A 21,531-nucleotide genomic window follows, 5' to 3' on the forward strand; every position below is an offset into this window, starting at 1 on the left:
CTAACATTGTCCAGCTGTGCTGCATGACTGATCCCATAGGGGAAAGTCCTTACACGAGAGAAAGCTAAGTAAGTCTTCGAGTCTCCCAGACCCAAGGTTCATCCTCAGTGAAACCAGAAAAGGAATAGACCCTAGGACAGGTTTCAGCTGGTTCTGAAAGTTGATGTCCTAACTTAGGGCTGGGGTGTGGCCACGCAAGGTTTGTGTAAGTGTTGTAGGGAGAAGTGGCCCAGACTGGCATTCTGTCAGGAAAAGCCAGATGCTCTGGCCTGACAGGGACCCCAGAGGACACACAGGAAGCCTGTTCAAAATCAGGCCTTAGGGCAACAAGTCAGCTTCAGAACTGCTGGGTTTGCCCACGCTCCTCCTGTGGGCAGGCCTTAAGCTGGTGACAGGAGACTGTAAGTCCTCACCTCAACATAGCCCAAATGCAAGAGAGCAAAAGGGCCTCGGTTTGGAGGTGGAGCCAACCCAGTACTAGTTCGGCTTTAATGAGCCTCGACACAGAAGGGCCTGGGAGCTACGCTCCGCTCCCGCACCCTCCCACTCCGCGGACCAGCAAGTTAAAAATGCCACTATTTGCATGACCCCGCCTCTCCCCGCCCCTCCCGAGTGGCCGGCTGGGCAGGCTATTTAAACCCCGGTCCCCGCGTTAGGCAGGCGGTCCGCAGTCGTGCCTCACGCCTTCCTAAGCTGCGCGGGTCTCCGGAGTGCGACGCGAGCTAGCGGAAGGGAACTGTGCGGCCAGTCGGTCGTGCGGTGACTGCAGCCACCTGCCCGAGCCCCGTGGCCCGCCCTCAGATCCCGGCGATGCGCCTCGGCGCCGCCTGGGCGCTGCTGCTGGCCGCAGCCCTGGGGCTCGGGACGCGCGGGGTGCGCGCTGCCGTGGCCCTCGCCGACTTCTACCCGTTCGGCACGAAGCGCGGCGACACCGTCACCCCGAAGCAGGACGACGGCGGCTCAGGGCTGCAACCACTCTCGGTGCCCTTTCCGTTCTTCGGCGCCGAGCACTCCGGACTCTACGTGAGTAACCCCGAGCTCGAGGGGGCTCCGGGGAGGGCGCCGCTGCCCTCCACCCCAACTCTTGCCGCTGCCGCCGCCAGCAACTTGGCACCGCGGCAGCCAGAGGTGGAATGAGGACAGCGCTTCCTCTCTCCCGCGGCCAAGGCCGGACAGCGACTGGCGGGAGAGGCGTGGGCAGGGCGGGGCGAGCAACCGCCAGGGCACCTAGGCGACAGCCAGGCCAGCGGAACGCGGCGCGCCCCTGCTGCTCAAGGCCCGACCTGTTTGGGACGTTGGCAGAGTTCGACAGGCTTCCGCAGAGCTGCGGGTCCCCCAGTGCCTAGTGGGGAGCCTTCGATCCTGTTCCTTCACAGTGAGCTATGTGGTAGTAGGCACATGGCCTCTGGCCACAGTTACCCTAGTGGGGTATCTGGCTTGTGATGGTCTCAGCCCTCTCTAAGCCATTTCAACCTCACCCACAGTTAACACCCAAGGCCCACAGCCAGAAGGAATTCGGGCATGATTTGCTTAGTTGCAGGAGACCTGCGCTGGGCAGGGCTGGCAGCTAGGGGCAGTGTAGAGGGGCTTACCCCTTCCCCTCCCCATCTTAGTCCCCTGGAGGTTGGCCACCAAGATCAGACCCTCTAAACAGGGCTCCCAAGGGTAATTCCTCACTCCAGCCCCAGACACGAATGCTGGAGAGGTCTCAGTGGATTGCAGAACCTGAGTGCCAGCCTCCATGTTCTCAGGGTCTGACCCTGCGCCAGTCACCTGTGCACAAAGGGATGATCTGTAGTGAAATGAGCCTCCTGAATTACTCAAATCCACTTAGAAACGCCAGAGCCAACGTAGTCTATAGTTAAAGCACCATCTTCTCACACACCCTCTGCCGAATCCAACACCAATCACCATTAGCTCTACCAATGATTTTGCCATTAGTGCCACCACATCCACTATCACCGCCTCCACTGGCACACTCACCTCCGCCATAAGCACTGCTGCCTTCAGCCGCCATACTGTCATCCCTACCATCTTGAACACTGCCTCCATCACCAGCCACGTGGTCTGCATTGCCATCCTCCTGGCCACCACTGTCCACGGGGCCTATTCACCGCCACCACCATCTCCAGAACCCTGTACCCCACAGTGACAAACATCACACAGTCCACCACTGTGTCACAACCTGGTGGCTGACTTCCCTGTGCCAACTCAGAATGGCCTCCTCACCTTGGTGGCAGTGCCTGGTGCTATAACCATGGAGGGGCATAGAGGGAGAAGAAAGGGAAGACATCCCTGATAATCCTTCTGCCCTGGGACTTGGCAGAGCAAAGATTTCTTATAGTAGGCAGTAGACAAGAAGAGCTGTGTTCTGGGTCTGCCCAGCAGGAAGAGGCCTGTACATCCTAGGAATGTGGAGACTCACCCTAACAGAGCTGTCTAAATGTTCTTTAAGCATTCTGGCTAGCCTTGGATTTTCCACTCCAAGTCACAGGTGAAAATATTATTAAAATGTTTAGTTGACCTTTTTAACATGAGCAACCGACCTCTGGCTCTTAGAGAAATACACACCCTACCAGAGCCTCTCCCTGAAATGTAGATACTCTTTAGAAAATACTCGCTGGTGTGGTCATGGTGCGCACAGCGAACCTCACCTTTCCCATTGCTCTGTGGGAAAGGAAATGGAATTCTCCGAGAAGCCGCGCCCATACATCTGGCCTGAAACAGCACTTAGGGCACATGTATAGGTGACAGGCCACATCAAGGCTATGTGGAGAAAAGGAGGCAATGAGTCTGGAGCAGGGTGTCTGCTGAGTGTCCCCAGCCCCACCCAGGCTGAGAGGACCCCGGATGCCTCTGCTCGGGCCCTCATCCTGCATAGTGAGGTAGGGCGTCAGTAGCTCTCCTGGCTTTGACGGCTTGCCTAAGAGTAGGCTTGTTGGAATAGTGAGTGAAAGAATGAATGCCCCATATTTCTGTGTCACTCCACATTCCAACAAGAATGTCCTTAGGGAGGCTCAGACCTGTTCCCAGACTGACAGCTCCATCTTGAGGGTGGCTCCTATCTAGAAAGGACCTTGCATTCAGCCGCTTGCTTCCTTGTGTCCTAGTAACTGGCCCTGGAGTTGCTAAGAGCATGTGGTGTTGCTTACACCATTTGAGCACAGGTAAGGAGAAGCTCCTGGCGGGTGTGGGGTACTGCCCACCACCTGCTGGCTGGAAATGTTACTACTGCCAGATTCCCAGGAAAGACTGAAGCTGTAGTCTTTCCTGCTGGCCGGCTGGGTCTGAGTCTTGTCTTAGTTGGCATTGGGAGCCCCCACTGTGGCCTTGGCCAGCATACTACCTGTCAGCTTCTGTTCCTTAGTTGTCAGAAAAAGGAGTGCCGTGTGAGTGCCATATTCTTCCAGATGCTGGGCTCCTCTAAGGGCCAGGAGTCTGTTAAGGTGGTCCAGTGGCTGGAAGCATGGGTCTTCCAGTTGTATATCCAACCTGAAGTGGATGAAGGGGTGAACAGGGTGACGGCCCTCTGGAAGGTCAACTCCAGCAATTCTCCAAGTGACCCATCCAGCCTTGCTGAGCCTCATGCCCTCTGATCTCCCCTGACTATAATGGTCTTTCCGAAAACTCTGGGGTCAAAATGAAGAGACTGTTAATAGACTCACTTGAACTCTTGCTGACCAGAACATCAGTTCTCATACCCTGGAGGCAAGGCTTGAGTCCATACTATCCAATGAGCCTGTGATGGCCTCCCTGCCCTTAGAGAACAGCTCTGGCTCTGCCCTTCAGACTCTGGGCCCAGAGCAGCTTCTTGTGTTTCCATCAGCATCCCACCTTGATATTCCTTGGCATTCCTCAGTTTAGCTCTGGCAGAGCAGACAGTGGTTTCTCCCTCTGTCTGATGCCAGGTCCTGCTTGTACGTGATCCTGAGTCTCTCAGAAGGTCACTGTGTATCAGTGGGGATTTTCTAGAGCTGGCAGCCAGACATCCTGTACGGTGATGGTTAGACTTGGGACTGCAGTGAGAAGTGCAGGTGAGAACTTATTCTGAGGATTCAGACTAACAACCTACAGGTTTGAGTGAGTGTCCAGATACCACCTTACTGTGCCCCTGACTTAGTCAGGGTTTCTATTCCTGCACAAACATCATGACCAAGAAGCAAGTTGAGGAGGAAAGGGTTTATTCAGCTTACATTTCCATACTGCTGTTCATCACCAAAGGAAGTCAGGACTGGAACTCAAGCAGGTCAGGAAGCAGGAGCTGATGCAGAGGCCATGGAGGGATGTTACTTACTGGCTTGCTTCCCCTGGCTTGCTCAGCTTGCTTTCTTATAGAACCCAAGACTACCATACAGGGATGGCATCACCCACAATGGGCCCTCCCACCCTTCATCACTAATTGAGATAATGCCTTACAGTTGGATCTCATGGAGGCATTTCCTCACCTGAAGCTCCTTTCTCTGTGATAACTCCAGCTTATGTCAAGTTGACACAAACCCAGCCAGTAGAGCTCCCATAGTGGGACCCAAACTGAAGTCCTGTTTCTCTGAAACATGGTCCAGGCTTCTGTATCTTCACTGAATGCCCAGCTCCTGGCCTTCCTTACCATCTGCCCTCTCTACTGGCAGACATACTCTCTGGGGTGGAGAACATCAATGGGATTCTCTGTCTCCTCCCCATCCCACACTTGCCTGGCTCTTTAAAAAAACCCATCTCTGAATATGGCTCTGACACTTGTCCTAAGACTAAGAAGTGACGCCCCTAAAGGCCCAGGACCACAGGACAGGGGCTTATGTAGAAAGGGACAGCACAGACAAGCAGCCTGGCTAGGTCCCACACGACTTCTTCTTCTGACTTCTAAAACTGTCACAGCATCACAATGACTGTGGCCTTTATTTCCTTTCTGGTAAGAGCAAAAGGATGTGAGGCTGACATTTCCTATCTGGCCTGAAAATCTCTTCTTTTTGATGGAAGCTTTTATACTTATTTACATTGAATATGGTTACCCGTATGGTGGGTTTATCTTCCTGATTTACTATGTACATGTGAAATTGTTTTCTTTCCTCTTCCAGTAGCATTTAAAGTACCTTCCAGTACTAGTCAGCAGGGGTGGAGCTCCTCGTTAGCCACCAGCTCAATTTCTCCATGTTCAACCATGTAAGTTTTGTGTTCAGCAATAGGCCTTTGCCACCAGGTTATGGAGAGTAACCAATAGCCTCGGCTTTAGCCTGTCATGTTAGGGGGAAGCATATGGAACCTCTTCGGCCAACATTCTGTCTTCAAATAGAACTTTGTTCCTTCAAATACAGAGCCAGGCCCTCACAATGGCATCCAGCTATTTCCCCATGCCGCTTCATGTTGTTGCCATAGTTTCCCGTATGTCATAAGCCCAAATAATACACTGTTAATATTTTGCTGTAAACAGCCGATTGTCATTTAGAGAGGTTTTAGATTAGATGGTCTTTTCTGTTTACCCAGGTCTGCCATTTGCAGACCTCATTCCGTAGCAGCAGTGGCTCCCTGTCTCACACTTTTCCAGTACTGGGACATTCCTTGTAGGCCTCACTTGCTGAGCACCCGCACTCTAGTCTGAGAACCGTATTGATTTCCCTTCCTTTCAAAAGCTGTGTCTGCAGTGTGCAGGTGGAATTCTGTGTTGGACATTCCATTCTTAAAGAAGGTGTCCCACTGGCTGTGCATGTACACAGTTTCTCGCAGGGACTCTCCTGCCTGTCACCTGTCTCATGGTGCCACCGGCTCTGACATGTCTTCTTCCCTCTGGCTCCTTCCATAACTTCCCTTTTGTCCCTATTTTTCCAGTGGTTCAATTCTCAGGTGGGTTGTTGTGGCATTTTTAAAGTATTTCTTCTGTCCAAGGTTCATAAAGACTGACAGCCTGTGGTTAGATAATTCTCATGAAATTTGAGAAACTTCTTAGCTATCCTCAAGTAATGTTCTGTTCGTTGCTGCCCTCATTTGAAGACTCATTGTGTGCACGTCATACTGTGTGCAGATGCCCCAGAGCTCGCTGGAATGTTCTGCTGCTGCTGCTGCTGCTGCTACTGCTGCTGCTGCTGCTGCTGCTGCTGCTGGGACCTTTATTTGCAGTATTTTTTTTTTAAATTACATCTTATGGTCTCGAGGAGAAAGGCACGTACCATAGCACAGACATGAAGGCCAAAGGACGATTTTGAAGGAGTTGGTTCTCTCCTTCCACTGTGGAGTCCGGGGATGGAATTCAGGTTATCAGGTTGGGGGTAAGCAGTCTTACCTGCTGAGCCGGCTCATCGGCCTGATTTGGAAAGTTTCTTTTTCTTGTTTTCACTTTTCTGTTTTATTTTTTTTGTTCTTACTTTGATTGAAGGCAGAGTCTTTTCTCACATAGTAATTAATATATTCTATCCTGATGATAGATTCTCCTCTCTCCACCCCTTCCCACCTCCCCTTCCTTCCATTTCCACTGCCTTTCTGTCTCTCACTAGAAAACAGGCTTCTAAGAGATAATAATAAAATAAAATATAATAAGATAAATTTTAAAACCCATTGCACTGAAGTTAGACAAGACAAACAGAAGGAAGAGAGCCCAAGGGAAGACATAAGAATCAGAGTCCCACTCACACACTCACAAGTCCCATGAGAACACTGAACTGGAAGACACATACACAGAGAATAGGTGCAGACCTGTGCAGGCCCTGTGCATGCTGCCTTGGTCTCTAAGTCCTGCTATACTCAAAAGCATAGCAGAGTATCGTTAGGAGTCATTTTATCACTATAACATTTAGAACAATAGGGTTTTACCTTAGGTGCCTGTGCTACCTCATCTCTGGCTCTTGGCTACTCCAGCAGTGTCAGATTTGGGTTCCTTTTTGAGGAGTGGGCCTTAAGTCAAATCAGATACTTGATGGTCACTCCCACAGATTTTTTTTTTCTTTTGCCAAGGTGTGCTCCCTGCATATCAAAGGGTTTGTGGGTGGCTTGGTACATAATATCTTCCTGTACCAAAGACACTGGGATATATGAGTGAGGGCTCTATGTAGGCACCATCTTGACTTCACGTTCAATGAGTTGTGCGTGTCTTCCACAAAGGGACCCTGCTGTCGGTTTGTGAAAAGCAACCTATAGTCTTGGCAACAGCCTGAGTTGTTTGGGGATTCCCATGGGACCCCTTTGACCAACAACTCAATTAGATGTAACCCAATCCCAGTCTTGGAGGCCTGTTGGAACTCTGTGTCTCCCATTACTTGGCGATTTCATTTAGATCACCTTCATATGTGTGTGTATTCTGAGATGTTTCTCCTATATTGGTTGTCTGTCCAACCCTTCAAATGTTCTTTACTGCTAGCTGTCTCTCCCCCGTGTTCCCTTCCTCAATTTCCTCTGTTCTCCCCTTCCCCACCCGAACCTCCTGTCCCAGCCCTCCACCCATATCCATCCATAATTATCTATTCTATTTCCCTTTCCTAAGGAGATCTATCTTGTTATGAGGGTGTGGAATACCTCACTCAGGATGACTTTTTTTTTTTCTGGTTTCATCCATTTGCCTACAAATTTCATGATGTCATTTTTTAAACATCTATGTAATACTACATTGTGTAAATATACCACGATGTCTTCATTTATTCATCTATTGAGGAACATCTAGGTTGTTTCCAGTTTCTGGCTCTTATGATTATAGCAGCAATGAATATGTTTGAGCAAGTGTCTTTGTGGTAGGATGAAGTGTCTTTGGGTATATGCCCAAGAGTGGTATAGCAAATTCTTGAGGTAGATTGATCGATTGGGGGTGTTTTCAGATTCATTGATAGTCAGATCTGCAGTGGCCCAGCCTCCTGCAGTACCATTAAATGTGGTCTTTGCTTTGATTTCAATTCTGATGATTTAAACACAGGGTTTGAGCATGCTAGGTAAGTGTTCTGTCACTTAGGTATATCCTTAGCCCTTGATTTTTCAAGACTGGGTCTCACTATATATCTTAGGCTAACTTTGAACTTGTAATCCTCTTGCCTCAGCTGCACCAATGCTAACATTACAGACACATGTCAGCATGCCTGACTAAATGTATTTTTATTTTAGCTCTTTTTACTCATTTGTGTGTACATATTCACATGTGTAAGTGATCATGCATATCTGTGTGTGTATGCATGTGTGCTTTTGTGTGTGTGTCTGTGTGCTTTTGTATGTGTGTGTATGTATGTGTGTGCTTTTGTGTGTGTGTGTGTGTGTGTGTGTGTGTGTGTGTGTGTCTTCCTCAGTCCTTCTTCACTTTAGTTTTTGAAGCAAGGTCTCTCATTAGACTGGAGCTTATCAGTTCAGCTAGATTGGCTGTCCAGGGACCCGAGGGCCCACCCATCTCTTCACCCCCAGCCTCGGTGCTCAGCCCTGTTTTATGGTTCTAGGGCTCACATGCATATGCAGCAAGCACTTCACTGAGACATCTTTTAGTCCTCAGCTGATTTATATTTTTAACTAATAATAGTACTAATAGAACTAGTAGAACCAACAGAAGTTTTATTTTAGTTGTTTCTGCATCTTTTATTTTTCTTTTCCTTCCATTTGTGTCTTATATTTATAATAGTTGCCTTAGTACTAATTTTAGAAGATAATTTCAGTGAAATGCTTTAACTACATGCTTGCAAAATAAATGGGAGGAAAAGGTAAACAAATACTGATTTCCAAATGTCTGTTTTTCACAGTTAATGTGTTTGTAACTCTGGAACTAACAAACCAGTAGACATCTGTGAGCATCTAGTTACTTTCTGTTACAGTTTTTCCGATGATACACTGATGACACAATTGAGAAGAAAGGATTTATTTAGCTTATACTTCCAGGTCACAATCCATCATTAAGGGGCATCAGGGCAGGAACCATGGAGAAATGTTGGCTAGGTCACTCTCTGGCTTGCTTGCTTGCGGGCCCATGCTGAGCTGGCTTTCTTATACAACCCAGGACCACCTGCCTGGGTATAGTATTGCCCACAATAGGTTGGGCCCTCCTGCATCAACTTATAATCAAGACAGTCCTCCACATATATGGCCACAGAACTATCTGAGCTAGGTAACTCCTTAATCAAGGCTTTCCTCCCAGAGGACTCTGGGTTGTGTCACCTTGACAACTAAGCTAAATAGGACAGTGAGCATCACTGTTAGAGATGACAACTGCTGATTCAAAGGAGGAAGCACAAAATAAAATGTGGTTTTGTGTTGGGTTTGAATTGGATGGGTTCATTTTAAGCTTACAGTACCTACATCTCTGTGTGTTTGTGATAGTGAATTCAGGCATGGGTATATATGCATAATGAATGTACATACACATTTACAGTCATGTCAGTAATAGTCCCCTGGGGTGATAATAGAGCTGAAAATCCCTATCACCCAGGAACATCAGGATGTCTTCATGCAACACATTACTGGTGTGCTTGTGGTGATGAAAATCTTCTACATTGCTGGCCAAGCAAGTTAGGCTGCCTGGCCAGCAAGCCCCCAGGAATCTGGTCTCTACCTCCCAATGCTAGGGTGACAAGCATGACATCACACCTGGCTTTTTAATATGGGTTCTGAGGATAGAACTCACGTCCATGTGCTTTTGAGGCAACACTGAGCCATCTTCCCAGCCTGACATATGTGTGTGTGTGTGTGTGTGTGTGTGTGTATTTCTTTACAAAGCAGGGCAAGTTATTTGCTCACCCAGCCTTCCATAATTACCCACCCACTGTATACAGCCACTACCCTGCCCCCTTGCCCTTGAGACTCAGTGCATGCTCAGGTCTTCTGAAGGTTCTGCCAGCCTGTCTCAAAGTACAAAGAGAGAGAATGCTTCTAGGCAGAGCCCTGACCCTAAACTTCCACACCAAAGTCAACCCAGTCTATATGTCCTCTGAGCTTATACAGAGCTTGTCAAGAGTCAGACATAGCTAGCCTCTCAGGCCCCTGAGACAAAGATTATCTGTTACCTGTACTGGATGGCAGGATGGGAAGTAGAGCAGGCACAAGAGCCTTAGAGGCCCACTGGGGATGAGAACCGGGATGAGATCCCAGAGGAGCGACCACTGTACCCAGGAGTTTAACTTGTAGGACACCATGCTCTATGTGGGGAGGAGGCCACAAGCTTGGAATTCTCCCTCTGACATGGCAGCTGCAGCTCTGCTGGGAAGCCAAAAGGAGGCTCTTCTTCCTGAAGGCTAAAGGCCCAGAGTTTCAAGAGAGTCCAGGAGGCAGTGGCCTAGGCAGTGGTGAACACGAAAAAGGGTGTTAAACATAAGGCGAGGTAACAGTCATTACTCACTGGTGGGAAATGTCCAGATGGCTTCATTCTGGCCCTGCTGAACATAGCACTTAAGCAGCACCAGCTCAGGTGTGCTAGAAGGGAAGCAACAGCTCCATTTACATAGGACAATTCAGAGACATCTGGAGACAGATAAGAGCACCACTGGCCATACTTCGTCACGGGCTCAGATCAAGGACAACATACCAGAAATCTAGCTTACTCTAGAGAGACAGCAAGAGTGAGGATGCAACCCTCCCAACCTGAGCATGGAACACAGCCCAAATGATCTCTGGGATGTATCCTGACTGCCCCTAGTGACTCTTGTCCCTTCCACAACCACGCATACAGCTCCATGATGGCTGTCTCTGTACCAAGGTGCTTTGCTGGGAAAGCCCTCTAGGGCCGAGGATAAAGGATGCTCACACAGAAGCCCTGCCCAGGACACCAGCCCCGATCCTGCCTGTAAGAGGATTCCTAATTGCGCAGAAAGCTGACAGGAAATGAAAGACATGCCTACAGCCCTCAAAACAAGTGTAGAAAGCCTGGGGTCGGAAGAGCTTTGCCATCTGGGTCTGGATAGAGAAGTCCAAGCTGGGACTGAGCCTATCTGAGGTTTGCATGCCTAGAGCAATCTCTGCTGTAGGCCAGAGCCTCTGCTCAGAGCAGCCTCTGGCCCCAGGCTCCAGGGCAGTTGGCCCAAGCTCAGGTCACATAGCACTTGGTCTTCAGGCATTCCTGACTTCAAACAAGTCGGAAATGCCAACAGCCCTGCCTCTCTGCTTCCTCCAGCCAGGGCTGCCTTCCTGCAGGAGCAAGAAGGGGGAAGTAAGGGAGGGTGGTGACAGGAGAGTATGGGCAGGCAGGCATGTAGGCAGTCCCACACTATCCAGGATGATCCAACCTCCTCTACCTCCCTCTGTGACCACAGTCACTGCTACCATCTTGGCCTTCCAAGGCAGCTGGTCAGCTGACCAGGAATCTTAGCTTGCTCCTCCACAGCCTGGTCCTGGCAAGGCTAGCTACAGTCGAGGAGGAGAGGTTATCTCTGGGAAGCAGGGATTGTCTATCCTCTCCTCTGTGCACTGCAGACTTTACCAACAGTCATCCTGAAGGGTCCCTTACTGGAACCCCTATCACTCACCCTGGACTGTGACATCCAGGTGGCGGCCTTGTTTATCTCTGCAACAGGTGCTCAGCCTGAAGAGAAGACAGTGTTCCTGAACTGGCCCAAGAACTGCTGGTCCCAGAGGAGGCCTGGGAGTGGCCACAGGAAGGGCCTGCATGCCTAACTTTCAGGAAAGGGCCAGGGAAGTCTACAACTCTGGAACCAAGACTGGGCATGCAGCATCTTCAGCCTGCAGATCCTTAGAGATCAGTGTCTTCCCTTCTTGCCCAAGGTGGCAGGCTTTTGTTGTTGTTGTTGTTGTTGGTGGTGGTGGTGGTGGTGGTGGTGGTGGTAATTCAGCATTTCTGCAGGTACAGCCCCTCTTAGTACAACATCTGGGCTCATGATCAGGTTTCTGAGGAGCCAGTGGCTGGGTAGCTGACTGGATGTCGCCTCTAAAGCCAGGACAAGGATCAAACAGTTACTTGTCTAGGAATGCCTGGCATCCCAGTTCTGGGGAGGGGGAGAGGGGAGGTATCAGTCAGTCACTTGGGTCTCATTCCTTCTCCTTGTTTGCCATGCCATCCTGCATGCTTTGCAAAGTGGTGTTGCAAGTACAGGAAAGCTATGATAAATGACATCTGGCAAGATGCAACTTCTGTCAGGGCCTCTAGCCTGGGCCTTGCCATTGCTCACCTCCACAAGAAAACTCACACATCCCATCTGGAGGAAGGAAGCCAGTGAAGCTCTGCCCAGGAAAGGGAGGGAGCCAAACCAGCATCTGGGCCCCCATACCTGCTTTGCTGTGGTCCTGGCATTGCCCTGCTCTGGCATGGGAACAGGGATGGCTTGTTCTGCCTCCTTCCTGGACTCTCCCCCAGCTCTGGGCCCACTCCTACCCAACCCTGAGAAGAAGAGCAGCAGCAGTGTGGGGTGCAGCAGAGGAGACCTCAAAGGCCAGAGGCCTCTTCTGTACACAGGGTACACCTCACACTCTAAGGCAAGCAGGGAAACGCAGGGAGCTGTGAGTGGCTAATGCCCGGGTGGCTGTGGGGATGGGCCGTGCAGCAGGACCCCACTATAGGTGGCACATCTCCATCTGTAGCCCAAGTCCCACCCCAAACACGCTGACCCCTCTTAGCCAGAGTTGCCTTTGCCATCTGTGACTTTTAGTCCTTACATTTTTTCTCTAAAACACGGTCAAAAGGGATTCTTGACTTGTGTGTACCAAGAACAAGCGAGTGTAATGCAGATCCTGCTGCTCTTTGCTTCCAGAAGAGGCTGAGGGCTATCCATTCTACTCTGCACCCCACCTCTGGGCAGTCCCTCCTGGCCAGCCCCTGCATGTCACTCTGGCTCTAACCACATATCTTGAGGCCTGTCCACAGCCTCTCTCTATCCACAAAGAGGCACCATCTTCTTTCCTTCACTGTTTCCACAGGGTAACCACATCTGGTTACCCAGTTCCCGATGGTCCTGTCTACTCCTTGTCAATGCTGTGTGACTGTCGGAATAGACTATGAGACGTTTACGTGTTTTACAGTGGTAGACACTGGTTCTTCTGAGTTTATTTTTAGTTAAATTTCCCAGCTAAAAGTAAAATTAACAAAATTACATAAGTATATTTATTCGAATTTTATGCAATGCAGTGATTATGTGTCCACTGGGAATGACAGCTATGGTAAAAAAATAATGTGCTTCACGAGTGTTTACCACAGGTGGAAGGTGATCTAATATTAAGCAAGTGATACTGTATTTCTAATGCAACTAACACCATTGAACTAGAGCATTATATAACTAATGCCTGAAGACTAAAATGCCATTCCAGCTGCCTCTTGGTACCCAGCCCCACCCCCAACTCTGCATGTCTTATAGCCAGACCTCTACTCCCTGTTCTGTGAGTTTAGTGTTTTTAGATTTTACATGTGAGGCCATGTGGTATTTGTCTTTCTGTGCCTGGCTTACTCCACTTATCATGGTATCATCCAGGTTCAGCCATGTGGTTGCAAATGGGAGATCTTCTACAGCTGAATATTCCTGGGGGGGGGGAATAATGGGGGGTAGTGCATACTGTGTGGACATGCATCTGGGTGTGCTTGGTGGTAAAGGCATGTGCTGGTGAGCCCGATGACTTGCGTTCATCCAACCCGTATCATAGAAGGGGAGAATCTGCCCCCATAAGTTGTTCGCTGGCCTCTACACATAGGCCATATACATGTAGCTACCCCCATCACACCCACAAATAACTAAATACATGTTTTCAAAACATAAGGTGGAGGGCAATATAGGGAGAAAGCCAGTGTTCTTGTCTGGCCTCTTCAGGTGCTGACACACGTGCACATGCATGTACACACACACATACACACACACGAAAAACCAAGAGCATTTGGGGACCATAAGCTAGAAGACATTCTCTAACAGACGTTTGCTGTGATGGGGAAAGCTGACGAGGCCTTGGCCCTATACAAAGAACTGAAGTCAACTGAGGAGTGTGGAGAGCAGAACGTCTCCCCCATGGAAGAGCACATGGCTGCCAGCTGGGCATCCAATGCCAAATGATCAGCCCGAGATCATACATACAAGTAACATTCGGCAGACTGAGCAGGTTGTATCTGAGTATTTATTGATTGATCTACTGATTGATTGATATCTTTTTTTAATTAGGTATTTTCCTCATTTACATTTCCAATGCTATCCCAAAAGTCCCCCACACCCTCCCCCCACCCCCACTCCCCTACTCACCCACTCCCACTTTTTGGCCCTGGCGTTCCCCTGTACTGGGGCATATAAAGTTTGCAAGTCCAATGGGCCTCTCTTTCCAGTGATGGCCGACTAGGCCATCTTTTGATACATATGCAGCTAGAGACACGAGCTCTGGGGTACTGCTTAGTTCATATTGTTCCACCTATAGGGTTGCAGTTCCCTTTAGCTCCTTGGGTATTTTCTCTAGCTCCTCCATTGGGGGCCCTGTGATCCATCCAATAGCTGACTGTGAGCATCAATTTATGTGTTTGCTAGGCCCCGGCGTAGTCTCACTAGAGACAGCTATATCAGGGTCCTATCAGCACAATCTTGCTAGTGTATGCAATGGTGTCAGCGTTTGGAAGCTGATTATGGGATGGATCCCTGGATATGGCAGTATCTAGATGGTCCATCCTTTTGTCTCAGCTCCAAACTTTGTCTATGTAACTCCTTCCATGGGTGTTTTGTTCCCAATTCTAAGAAGGGGCAAAGTGTCCACACTTTGGTCTTCGTTCTTCTTGAGTTTCATGTGTTTTGCAAATTGTAACTTATATCTTGGGTATTCTAAGTTTCTGGGCTAATATCCACTTATCAGTGAGTACATATCATTTGAGTTCTTTTGTGATTGGGTTACCTCACTCAGGATGATGCCCTCCAGGTCCAACCATTTGCCTAGGAATTTCATAAATTCATTCTTTTTAATAGCTGAGTAGTACTCCATTGTGTAAATGTACCACATTTTTTTGTATCCATTCCTCTGTTGAGGGGCATCTGGGTTCTTTCCAGCTTCTGGCTATTATAAATAAGGCTGCTATGAACACAGTGGAGCATGTTTCTTTCTTACTAGTTGGAACATCTTCTGGATATATGCCCAGGAGAGGTATTGCTGGATCCTCCAGTAGTACCATGTCCAATTTTCTGAGAAACCGCCAGACTGATTTCCAGAGTGGTTGTATAAGCTTGCAATCCCACCAACAGTGGAGGAGTATTCCTCTTTCTCCACATCCTCGCCAGCATCTGCTGTCACCTGAATTTTTTATCTTAGCCATTCTGACTGGTATGAGATGGAATCTCAGGGTTGTTTTGATTTTCATTTCCCTGATGATTAAGGATGCTGAACATTTTTTCAGGTGTTTCTCAGCCATTAGGTATTCCTCAGGTAAGAATTCTTTGTTTAGCTCTGAGCCGCATTTTTTTAATGGGGTTATTTGATTTTCTGGAGTCCACCTTCTTGAGTTCTTTATATATATTGGATATTAGTCCTCTATCTGATTTAGGATAGGTAAAAATCCTTTCCCAACCTGTTGGTGGCCTTTTTGTCTTATTGACGGTGTCTTTTGCCTTACAAAAGCTTTGCAGTTTCATGAGGTCCCATTTGTCAATTCTCGATCTTACAGCACAAGCCATTGCTGTTCTATTCAGGAATTTTTCCCCTGTGCCGATATCTTCGAGGCTTTTCCCCACTTTCTCCTCTATAAGTTTCATTGTCTCTGGTTTTATGTGGAGCTCCTTGATCCACTTAGATTTGACCTTAGTACAAGGAGATAGGAATGGATCAATTTGCATTCTTCTACATGATAACAACCAGTTGTGCCAGCACCATTTGTTGAAAATGCTGTCTTTCTTCCACTGGATGGTTTTAGCTCCCTTGTGATCAAGTGACCATAGATATGTGGGTTCATTTCTGGGTCTTCAATTCTATTCCATTTGTCTACTTTTCTGTCGTTATACCAGTACCATGCCGTTTTTATACTTATGTATGTACATATATTCATGTAACAATTAATGAGAAAAAGAAGCCATCAGTTTGGAAGAGAACAGGGAGAGGAACATAGGAGGGTTTGGAGTAAAGGGGGAGGAATGTTGTAATTACATTCTAATGTTAAATAAAAGGGATAACTAAAAAATACAAAATAAACAAATAAAAATGAGAAACAAAAACTTTCCATGAGGCCTCCACGCCCAGCAGTCCCAGTGCAGAGTCAGAGAAATGAGAGAGCCCAAAACAGGGGGCTTGCCTTCCCTGCGAGGCTGGCTGGCAGTGAGCTCCTGGGGTCTGCCTGTCTCTGGGATTATAGATACTCATGGCCAGACCCAGCATTTACTTATGTACTGGGGATTTTCTCCTTCAGTTTTCAAGTTTATAAATTTCATGAAAGTTGGTTTAGTAGTACATTAAGCTAATTTGTTTCTAATATAAGCCATGCCTCATACGCCTTACAAAATCACAACTTGCTGACAATGAGAAACGTATCCCATGCACACACTGCCAGACTCAGACAACTACACACATGATGCTGCCCAGCAGCTGTCCATCCAGGTCGGGTCATGTGACCCTCACACAGAGAGTTCTTCTGTCTGCCTATTTACTACGTGTCTGGGGACATCATGAAGGCCCAAGTAGATGCCCCACACATCGTGGGTTTGCTCTTAGCTTAGGAGCCTGGCTTTTATTGTAAGCCTGCTCTTCATCCCCAAGAGGACACTATTTCATCCCTCACAGCTGAGCTCTGCAAACACAATCCAAGGAAATGGCCTTGCCGATAGCCGACAGGGACTGGCATTCTTGCTTGCAGCGAAAAACCAAGGCTGGGCCAGAGTGGATGCTTCCCTGACCAGGCTACCTCCTCTGCCCACATGTTCTTGCCCTAACATTTTACCAGTGAATATTCTGAAATGTCCCACCATGGTCATGAAGTGACCTATGTCCATTTGTCACCCTCTCATCTGCTGAGGTTCCATTAGGAATGCTGAGGTGTGACGCCACTCCATCTGCCTGGTCATTGTCAAATGATGTTTACCTCTAGGGATCCGTGTGGCCTCATGGTCTACTTTATCTGATGATAATACAGCCATGCCAGCTTTGCTTTGGTTGGCATTTAGACGGTTTATCTTCAAACCAGAACCTTTAGTTCATTTTACCTTACTGTGTATTGTACAGGTGTGTGCATCTGTATCTTGTGCTGTTTGTTCTGGCTGATTAACGGGCGATTCCTCTCCATTGCCTTACTGTTTGTTCTGTCTGTCCACTAGCTACACCAACTCCAGCAGCAGAGAAGGCTTTCCCTGCCTCTGTAGGGAAACTTTGTAACCTTTGCAAATATTGTATACCCTCAATGCTTGCAAGTGACCTGGCCCTGCCTGAGGAGGTCTAGCAGCTAGGCCATACAAGGCTAAGAGAGCTGTAATTGCCTTCCAGACCCTCAAGGTGGGGAAGTGATCAGGTCCTACCCCAAGATGCCCCTAAGGGCCCTAAATGGTCATTCTCTAATGGCCTGAGGCCAGAGAGCAGCCAGACTCTGCCCCAGAAGTTAAAAAAAAAAAAAAATATCCCACCAATCCCTGAGTTTGCCCTAAAGATTGAGCCACATAATCCCTTCAATGGCAGGCTGCCCTGGAAAACTGACCCACCCTCCACAAGAAACCCTATATAAACCCTGAGTTCCTTCCAGTTCTCTGCTGCTTCTCACGGGCAGAGGCAGCCGCCCTCCTGGGTTTTCCCTCCTAACTCTTGTGTGAGATTTGTTGTGCAATGAACTTGTGGTATTCCTTGGCTCCTAACTGCCAGAATATCTTTCAGGGAACAGCTGTAACACTTTTGCCAGAGCAGAGCTTTTACTGGGGGAACCTACCCCACCCCCAGTCTCCCAACCCCCCACCCCTCCCAGAACAGGGCAGTAACACTCTCACTGGGGAAACCATCCCCAGAGGGGGCGGACTTTGTTACACTCACACCTGCACTAGGGAAACTTCCCTGCAGCTGGAGCACAGCTTCTGTAGGGAGCCTTTCCCATCAAACCTGCAACACTTACACTGCCTGTTCTGTGCTTACTGTTTCCCACCATATTTTGGGTATTTTAACTAATGCATCTCACCTCTCTGTCAAGGGTGTGCTGCTTCTGCGGTCTCAACGACTCTCCAGATAGTACCCTCCAACCTTTAACATATCGGAGCTCATTCAAAAGCTCTGCTGTTCCTTTACTGCCCCTTGGAACATGCAGTGACAGGAGGACACTTCATTTTGATGCCTTTCCCACCCAGGCTGAATGCTTTTATTGTCTTGAGTTTTAATTTGTAGATCTTCTTACACTGTTCCATGAGCTGTAGTGTCCCTTTTGGTCCTTGTCCACTTGAATGTATACTCTAACTTCTCTCTTCTCTCCCCTCCCCTCCCCTCCCTTCCCCTCCCCTCCCCTCCTCTCCTCTCTTCTCTCTCTTCTCTTTTCTCTCCTCTCTCTCTCTCTCTCTCTCTCTCTCTCTCTCTCTCTGACTTTGCATCTTTGCATTTCCTGTCAACTTGAGGTTAACTCAATCTCTCAATCTCTTTGAGCATGTCTATGTATGCATTTATTACTGCCTGTGTAAATCATTTTCATTTAGCTTCAGTATCTCCTCTGAGCCTAGGTCTTTATGTTGGCACTGCTGTCTCCTGGCACACTGAAGACTTAAAGTGCCACTGGTCTCTGCTTCCATGAAAATTCAAATGTCATGTAGAGATCCACAGCTGAACGTCAGGCAGAGCTTGGGGAATCCTTCAGGAGAGGGGGAGGAGAGATTGTAGGAGCCAGAGGAGTTAAGGACACCATAAGAAAATCCACAGAATCAACTAACTTGAGCTTGCAGGGGCTCACAGAGACTGAACTGTTAACCAGAGAGCGTGCCTTACACCTCCTGCACATATGTTACAGCTGTGTGGCTTGGTTTTCTTGTGGGGCTCCTAATGGTGAGAGCAGGGGCTGTCTCTGACTCTTTTGCTGGCTTGTGGGACCCTTTCCTCATACTGGGTTGCCTTGTCCAGGCTTAATATGAGGGAAGATGACTTTTCCTGATGGGAAATGGAAGAGGGGTGGATCTGGGAGAGAGGGAAGATGGACAGGGGTGAGGTAGGAGAACTGGGAGAAGAGGAGGGAGGGGGAAACTGTGGTTGGAATTTAAAATATAATAATAGTAATAATAATAAATGAGATGAGGGGCTGGTGAGATGGCTCAGCAGTTAAGAGTACTGACTGCTCTTCCTGAGTTGAATTTCCAGCAACCACAATGTGGCTCACAACCATCTGTAATGGGATCTGAAGCCCTCTTCCTATGAGTCTGAAGACAGCTACAGTATACTCACACACATGAAATAAATCTTTTTAAAAAAAAGGAACCTTTAAATAATAAATGAGATTAAGCTTTAAAAAAAAAATCAGCCATGGGCACCTGAATGGCTCCTGACTGTGGCCTGTCAGCTCTCTTCTTTCAGAGTGACTTCCTGCAGTTGGCTTTCTACTTTTCCCACACTGGCTCAGTGTGGCTTTTAGTCCCTGAGGTTACTGGAGGTGCAGCTACATGTCCCAGTCAATCCCGGAAGAGTCCCCAATGCTGTGTCCTTACTGTGCTGGTGCTGTGTCTCTCACCTGTGTTCTAGCCACTCCACCATGTTGTCCCTGTTCCACACAGTGGCTTAACCCACCTGCCTTCTGGTGTCAGTTCACCACTTTTCTGTATGTGCATCAAGTCCATTTCACAATCTATCCTGTTAGTTTGTTATATGCATTTGATTGCTCATTATGTTTTGCCTTTTGGGAAACCTTTTATAACCACCATAGAGACTTTTTTGCCGTGACCCTTTCCTCCCAGTTTTTTATTGTAATGAAATACATATGTCTTTGATTTTAGGTATGAACAGTTCTGTAGTGCTAACGTGCATTTAATAGCTGTGTTAATCGTTGCCAGTGGTCATGTTCTTTCATGGAGTGGGTCCCACAACCCTGACTAGGGACAACATGGGATTGAAGAAAGGACAGACCCAGAGATACACATAAGAGATTATGTGGCTTGGGTTATCTGGTGCCCCACCCTGGAAGCTCCGCAAGTCTAATTTATAGTTGGACAGGGAGTTGAGGTTACTGTGTCCTGCTGAACAAGGAGGCTTAGCTAATCTTGGGAGGAGCACTACCCATAGGGGAGCACTCTTCAGACTATAAATATCTAGAGGAGAAAGCTATGGTGGACATTTTCTGCACACACTGTCAACATTTGTACTCAGACCCAAGGCAGGATTTGCCTCTGTCATGGGTCTGAGGCACTGGGGGCCAGGCACGACTGTGCTAGTGCCAATAACGCACATTCACTCCAGCCCTTAACTCCTCCCTATGGCTACCACAGCCATCCAAACAACTCTTCGTATCTTCCAAAACTGAAACCCTAGTGCCCTGTGAGGTCAGAGCTAGAGACAGTCCACCTGTGACAAGATGCCTTCTACTGGGCAACGTATAAGCCACAGGACTTAACAGTTCTTGAGGCTGAGAAGTCTACCACACTACCGGATTCCATAACTGCTGAGGTCTGCGTTCTGGCTCAGAAACTGGAGTCTTCTGGCTGTGTCCTCACCTGGCAGAAGGCAGCATTTGGGTTTCCTTCATGAGGGCATTGTTGTCGCTCATGAGAGCTCTACCCCACAGCTGCACCAAACACCCTGCCTTTGACTTAAAGATATAATACATGGCAGATGGTATTAGCCAGGTCTTATAGGTAAGAAAACTGGAACACAGCGGGGTAGGCTAAACCATCTCTCGATTGCATGGCTAGTGCATTTCGGAGTCAGGGCCAGAGCCTCCTGCCTGCCTGGAGACCCAAGCACACTCTTCTCAACTTGGCCATCACAGCCACGCCTATCCCTGAGCCACCTGTTTTCTATCCCAAACTTGGCACAATGTGGGAACGCTGACCCACCCTCTCAAGGCCCCTGGCCAGAGTGTAGCGTAGGTAGCAACTAAGCCAGTGGTGTAGTACACAGCTCAGAGCCTGGAGCTGCATAAGAGGCAAGAACGTGGTCCCATTTCAGGGGTCAGGGGCTCTCAACCAGCCTGAAATGACTGCCTGAGCTGGATCACTAAGAAGATGCTAGGGGGTGAGGCAGCTGAGATGCCACTGGGGTGACCACCTTCTGCAGAGCCTGGTACATCCGCTTCCTGGCTTTCTGCCTAACAGGTGAACAATAATGGGATCATCTCCTTCCTGAAGGAAGTTTCTCAGTTCACCCCCGTGGCCTTCCCCATCGCCAAAGACCGCTGTGTGGTAGCAGCCTTCTGGGCAGATGTAGACAACCGGCGTGCAGGTGATGTCTACTACCGGGAGGCCACCGACCCAGCCATGCTGAACAGAGCCACGGAGGACATCAGACGGTACTTTCCTGAGCTCCCGGACTTCTCTGCTACCTGGGTTTTTGTTGCGACCTGGTACCGTGTGACCTTCTTTGGAGGCAGCAGCTCTTCCCCCGTGAGTCCAGGTGGCTGTGTGGCCTGGGAGGGAGGCTGTGTGGTTGGGAGCCTGCCAAGGCAAGCCAGGTACAGGTGGCCTACACCCAAGAACAGCTCTGGGCTCAGGCTCCTGGCACTTCTGAAATCACAGGGCCAGCATGGAGGACAGAACCTCA

The 21,531-nt window shown here is 48.6% G+C and overlaps 1 protein-coding gene across 11 annotated transcripts in view; it reads left to right on the forward strand.

Annotated features, from left to right (window-relative positions):
- The first annotated feature begins 617 nt into the window (after positions 1-617).
- Sned1 (sushi, nidogen and EGF-like domains 1) overlaps positions 618-21,531 on the forward strand; it is a 65,270-nt gene continuing 44,356 nt past the window's right edge. For 3 of the 11 annotated variants that reach the window (XR_003954305.1, XM_006529319.4, XM_017319510.2), the window contains exons 1-2: positions 640-1,023; positions 21,087-21,374. Coding sequence is in view for 4 of the 11 variants with exons in the window: in XM_006529319.4 (XP_006529382.1) it covers positions 811-1,023; positions 21,087-21,374 (501 nt within the window). In the remaining 7 variants the exon portion in view is untranslated. Of the gene's footprint in view, positions 1,024-21,086; positions 21,375-21,531 lie in introns of all 11 variants that reach the window. The other 8 variants (XR_003954306.1, XR_387153.4, XM_006529317.3 and 5 more) reach the window with 4 other exon arrangements.

This window comes from Mus musculus, chromosome 1, assembly GCF_000001635.26.
Source record: "Mus musculus strain C57BL/6J chromosome 1, GRCm38.p6 C57BL/6J".
NCBI lineage: Eukaryota > Metazoa > Chordata > Mammalia > Rodentia > Muridae > Mus > Mus musculus.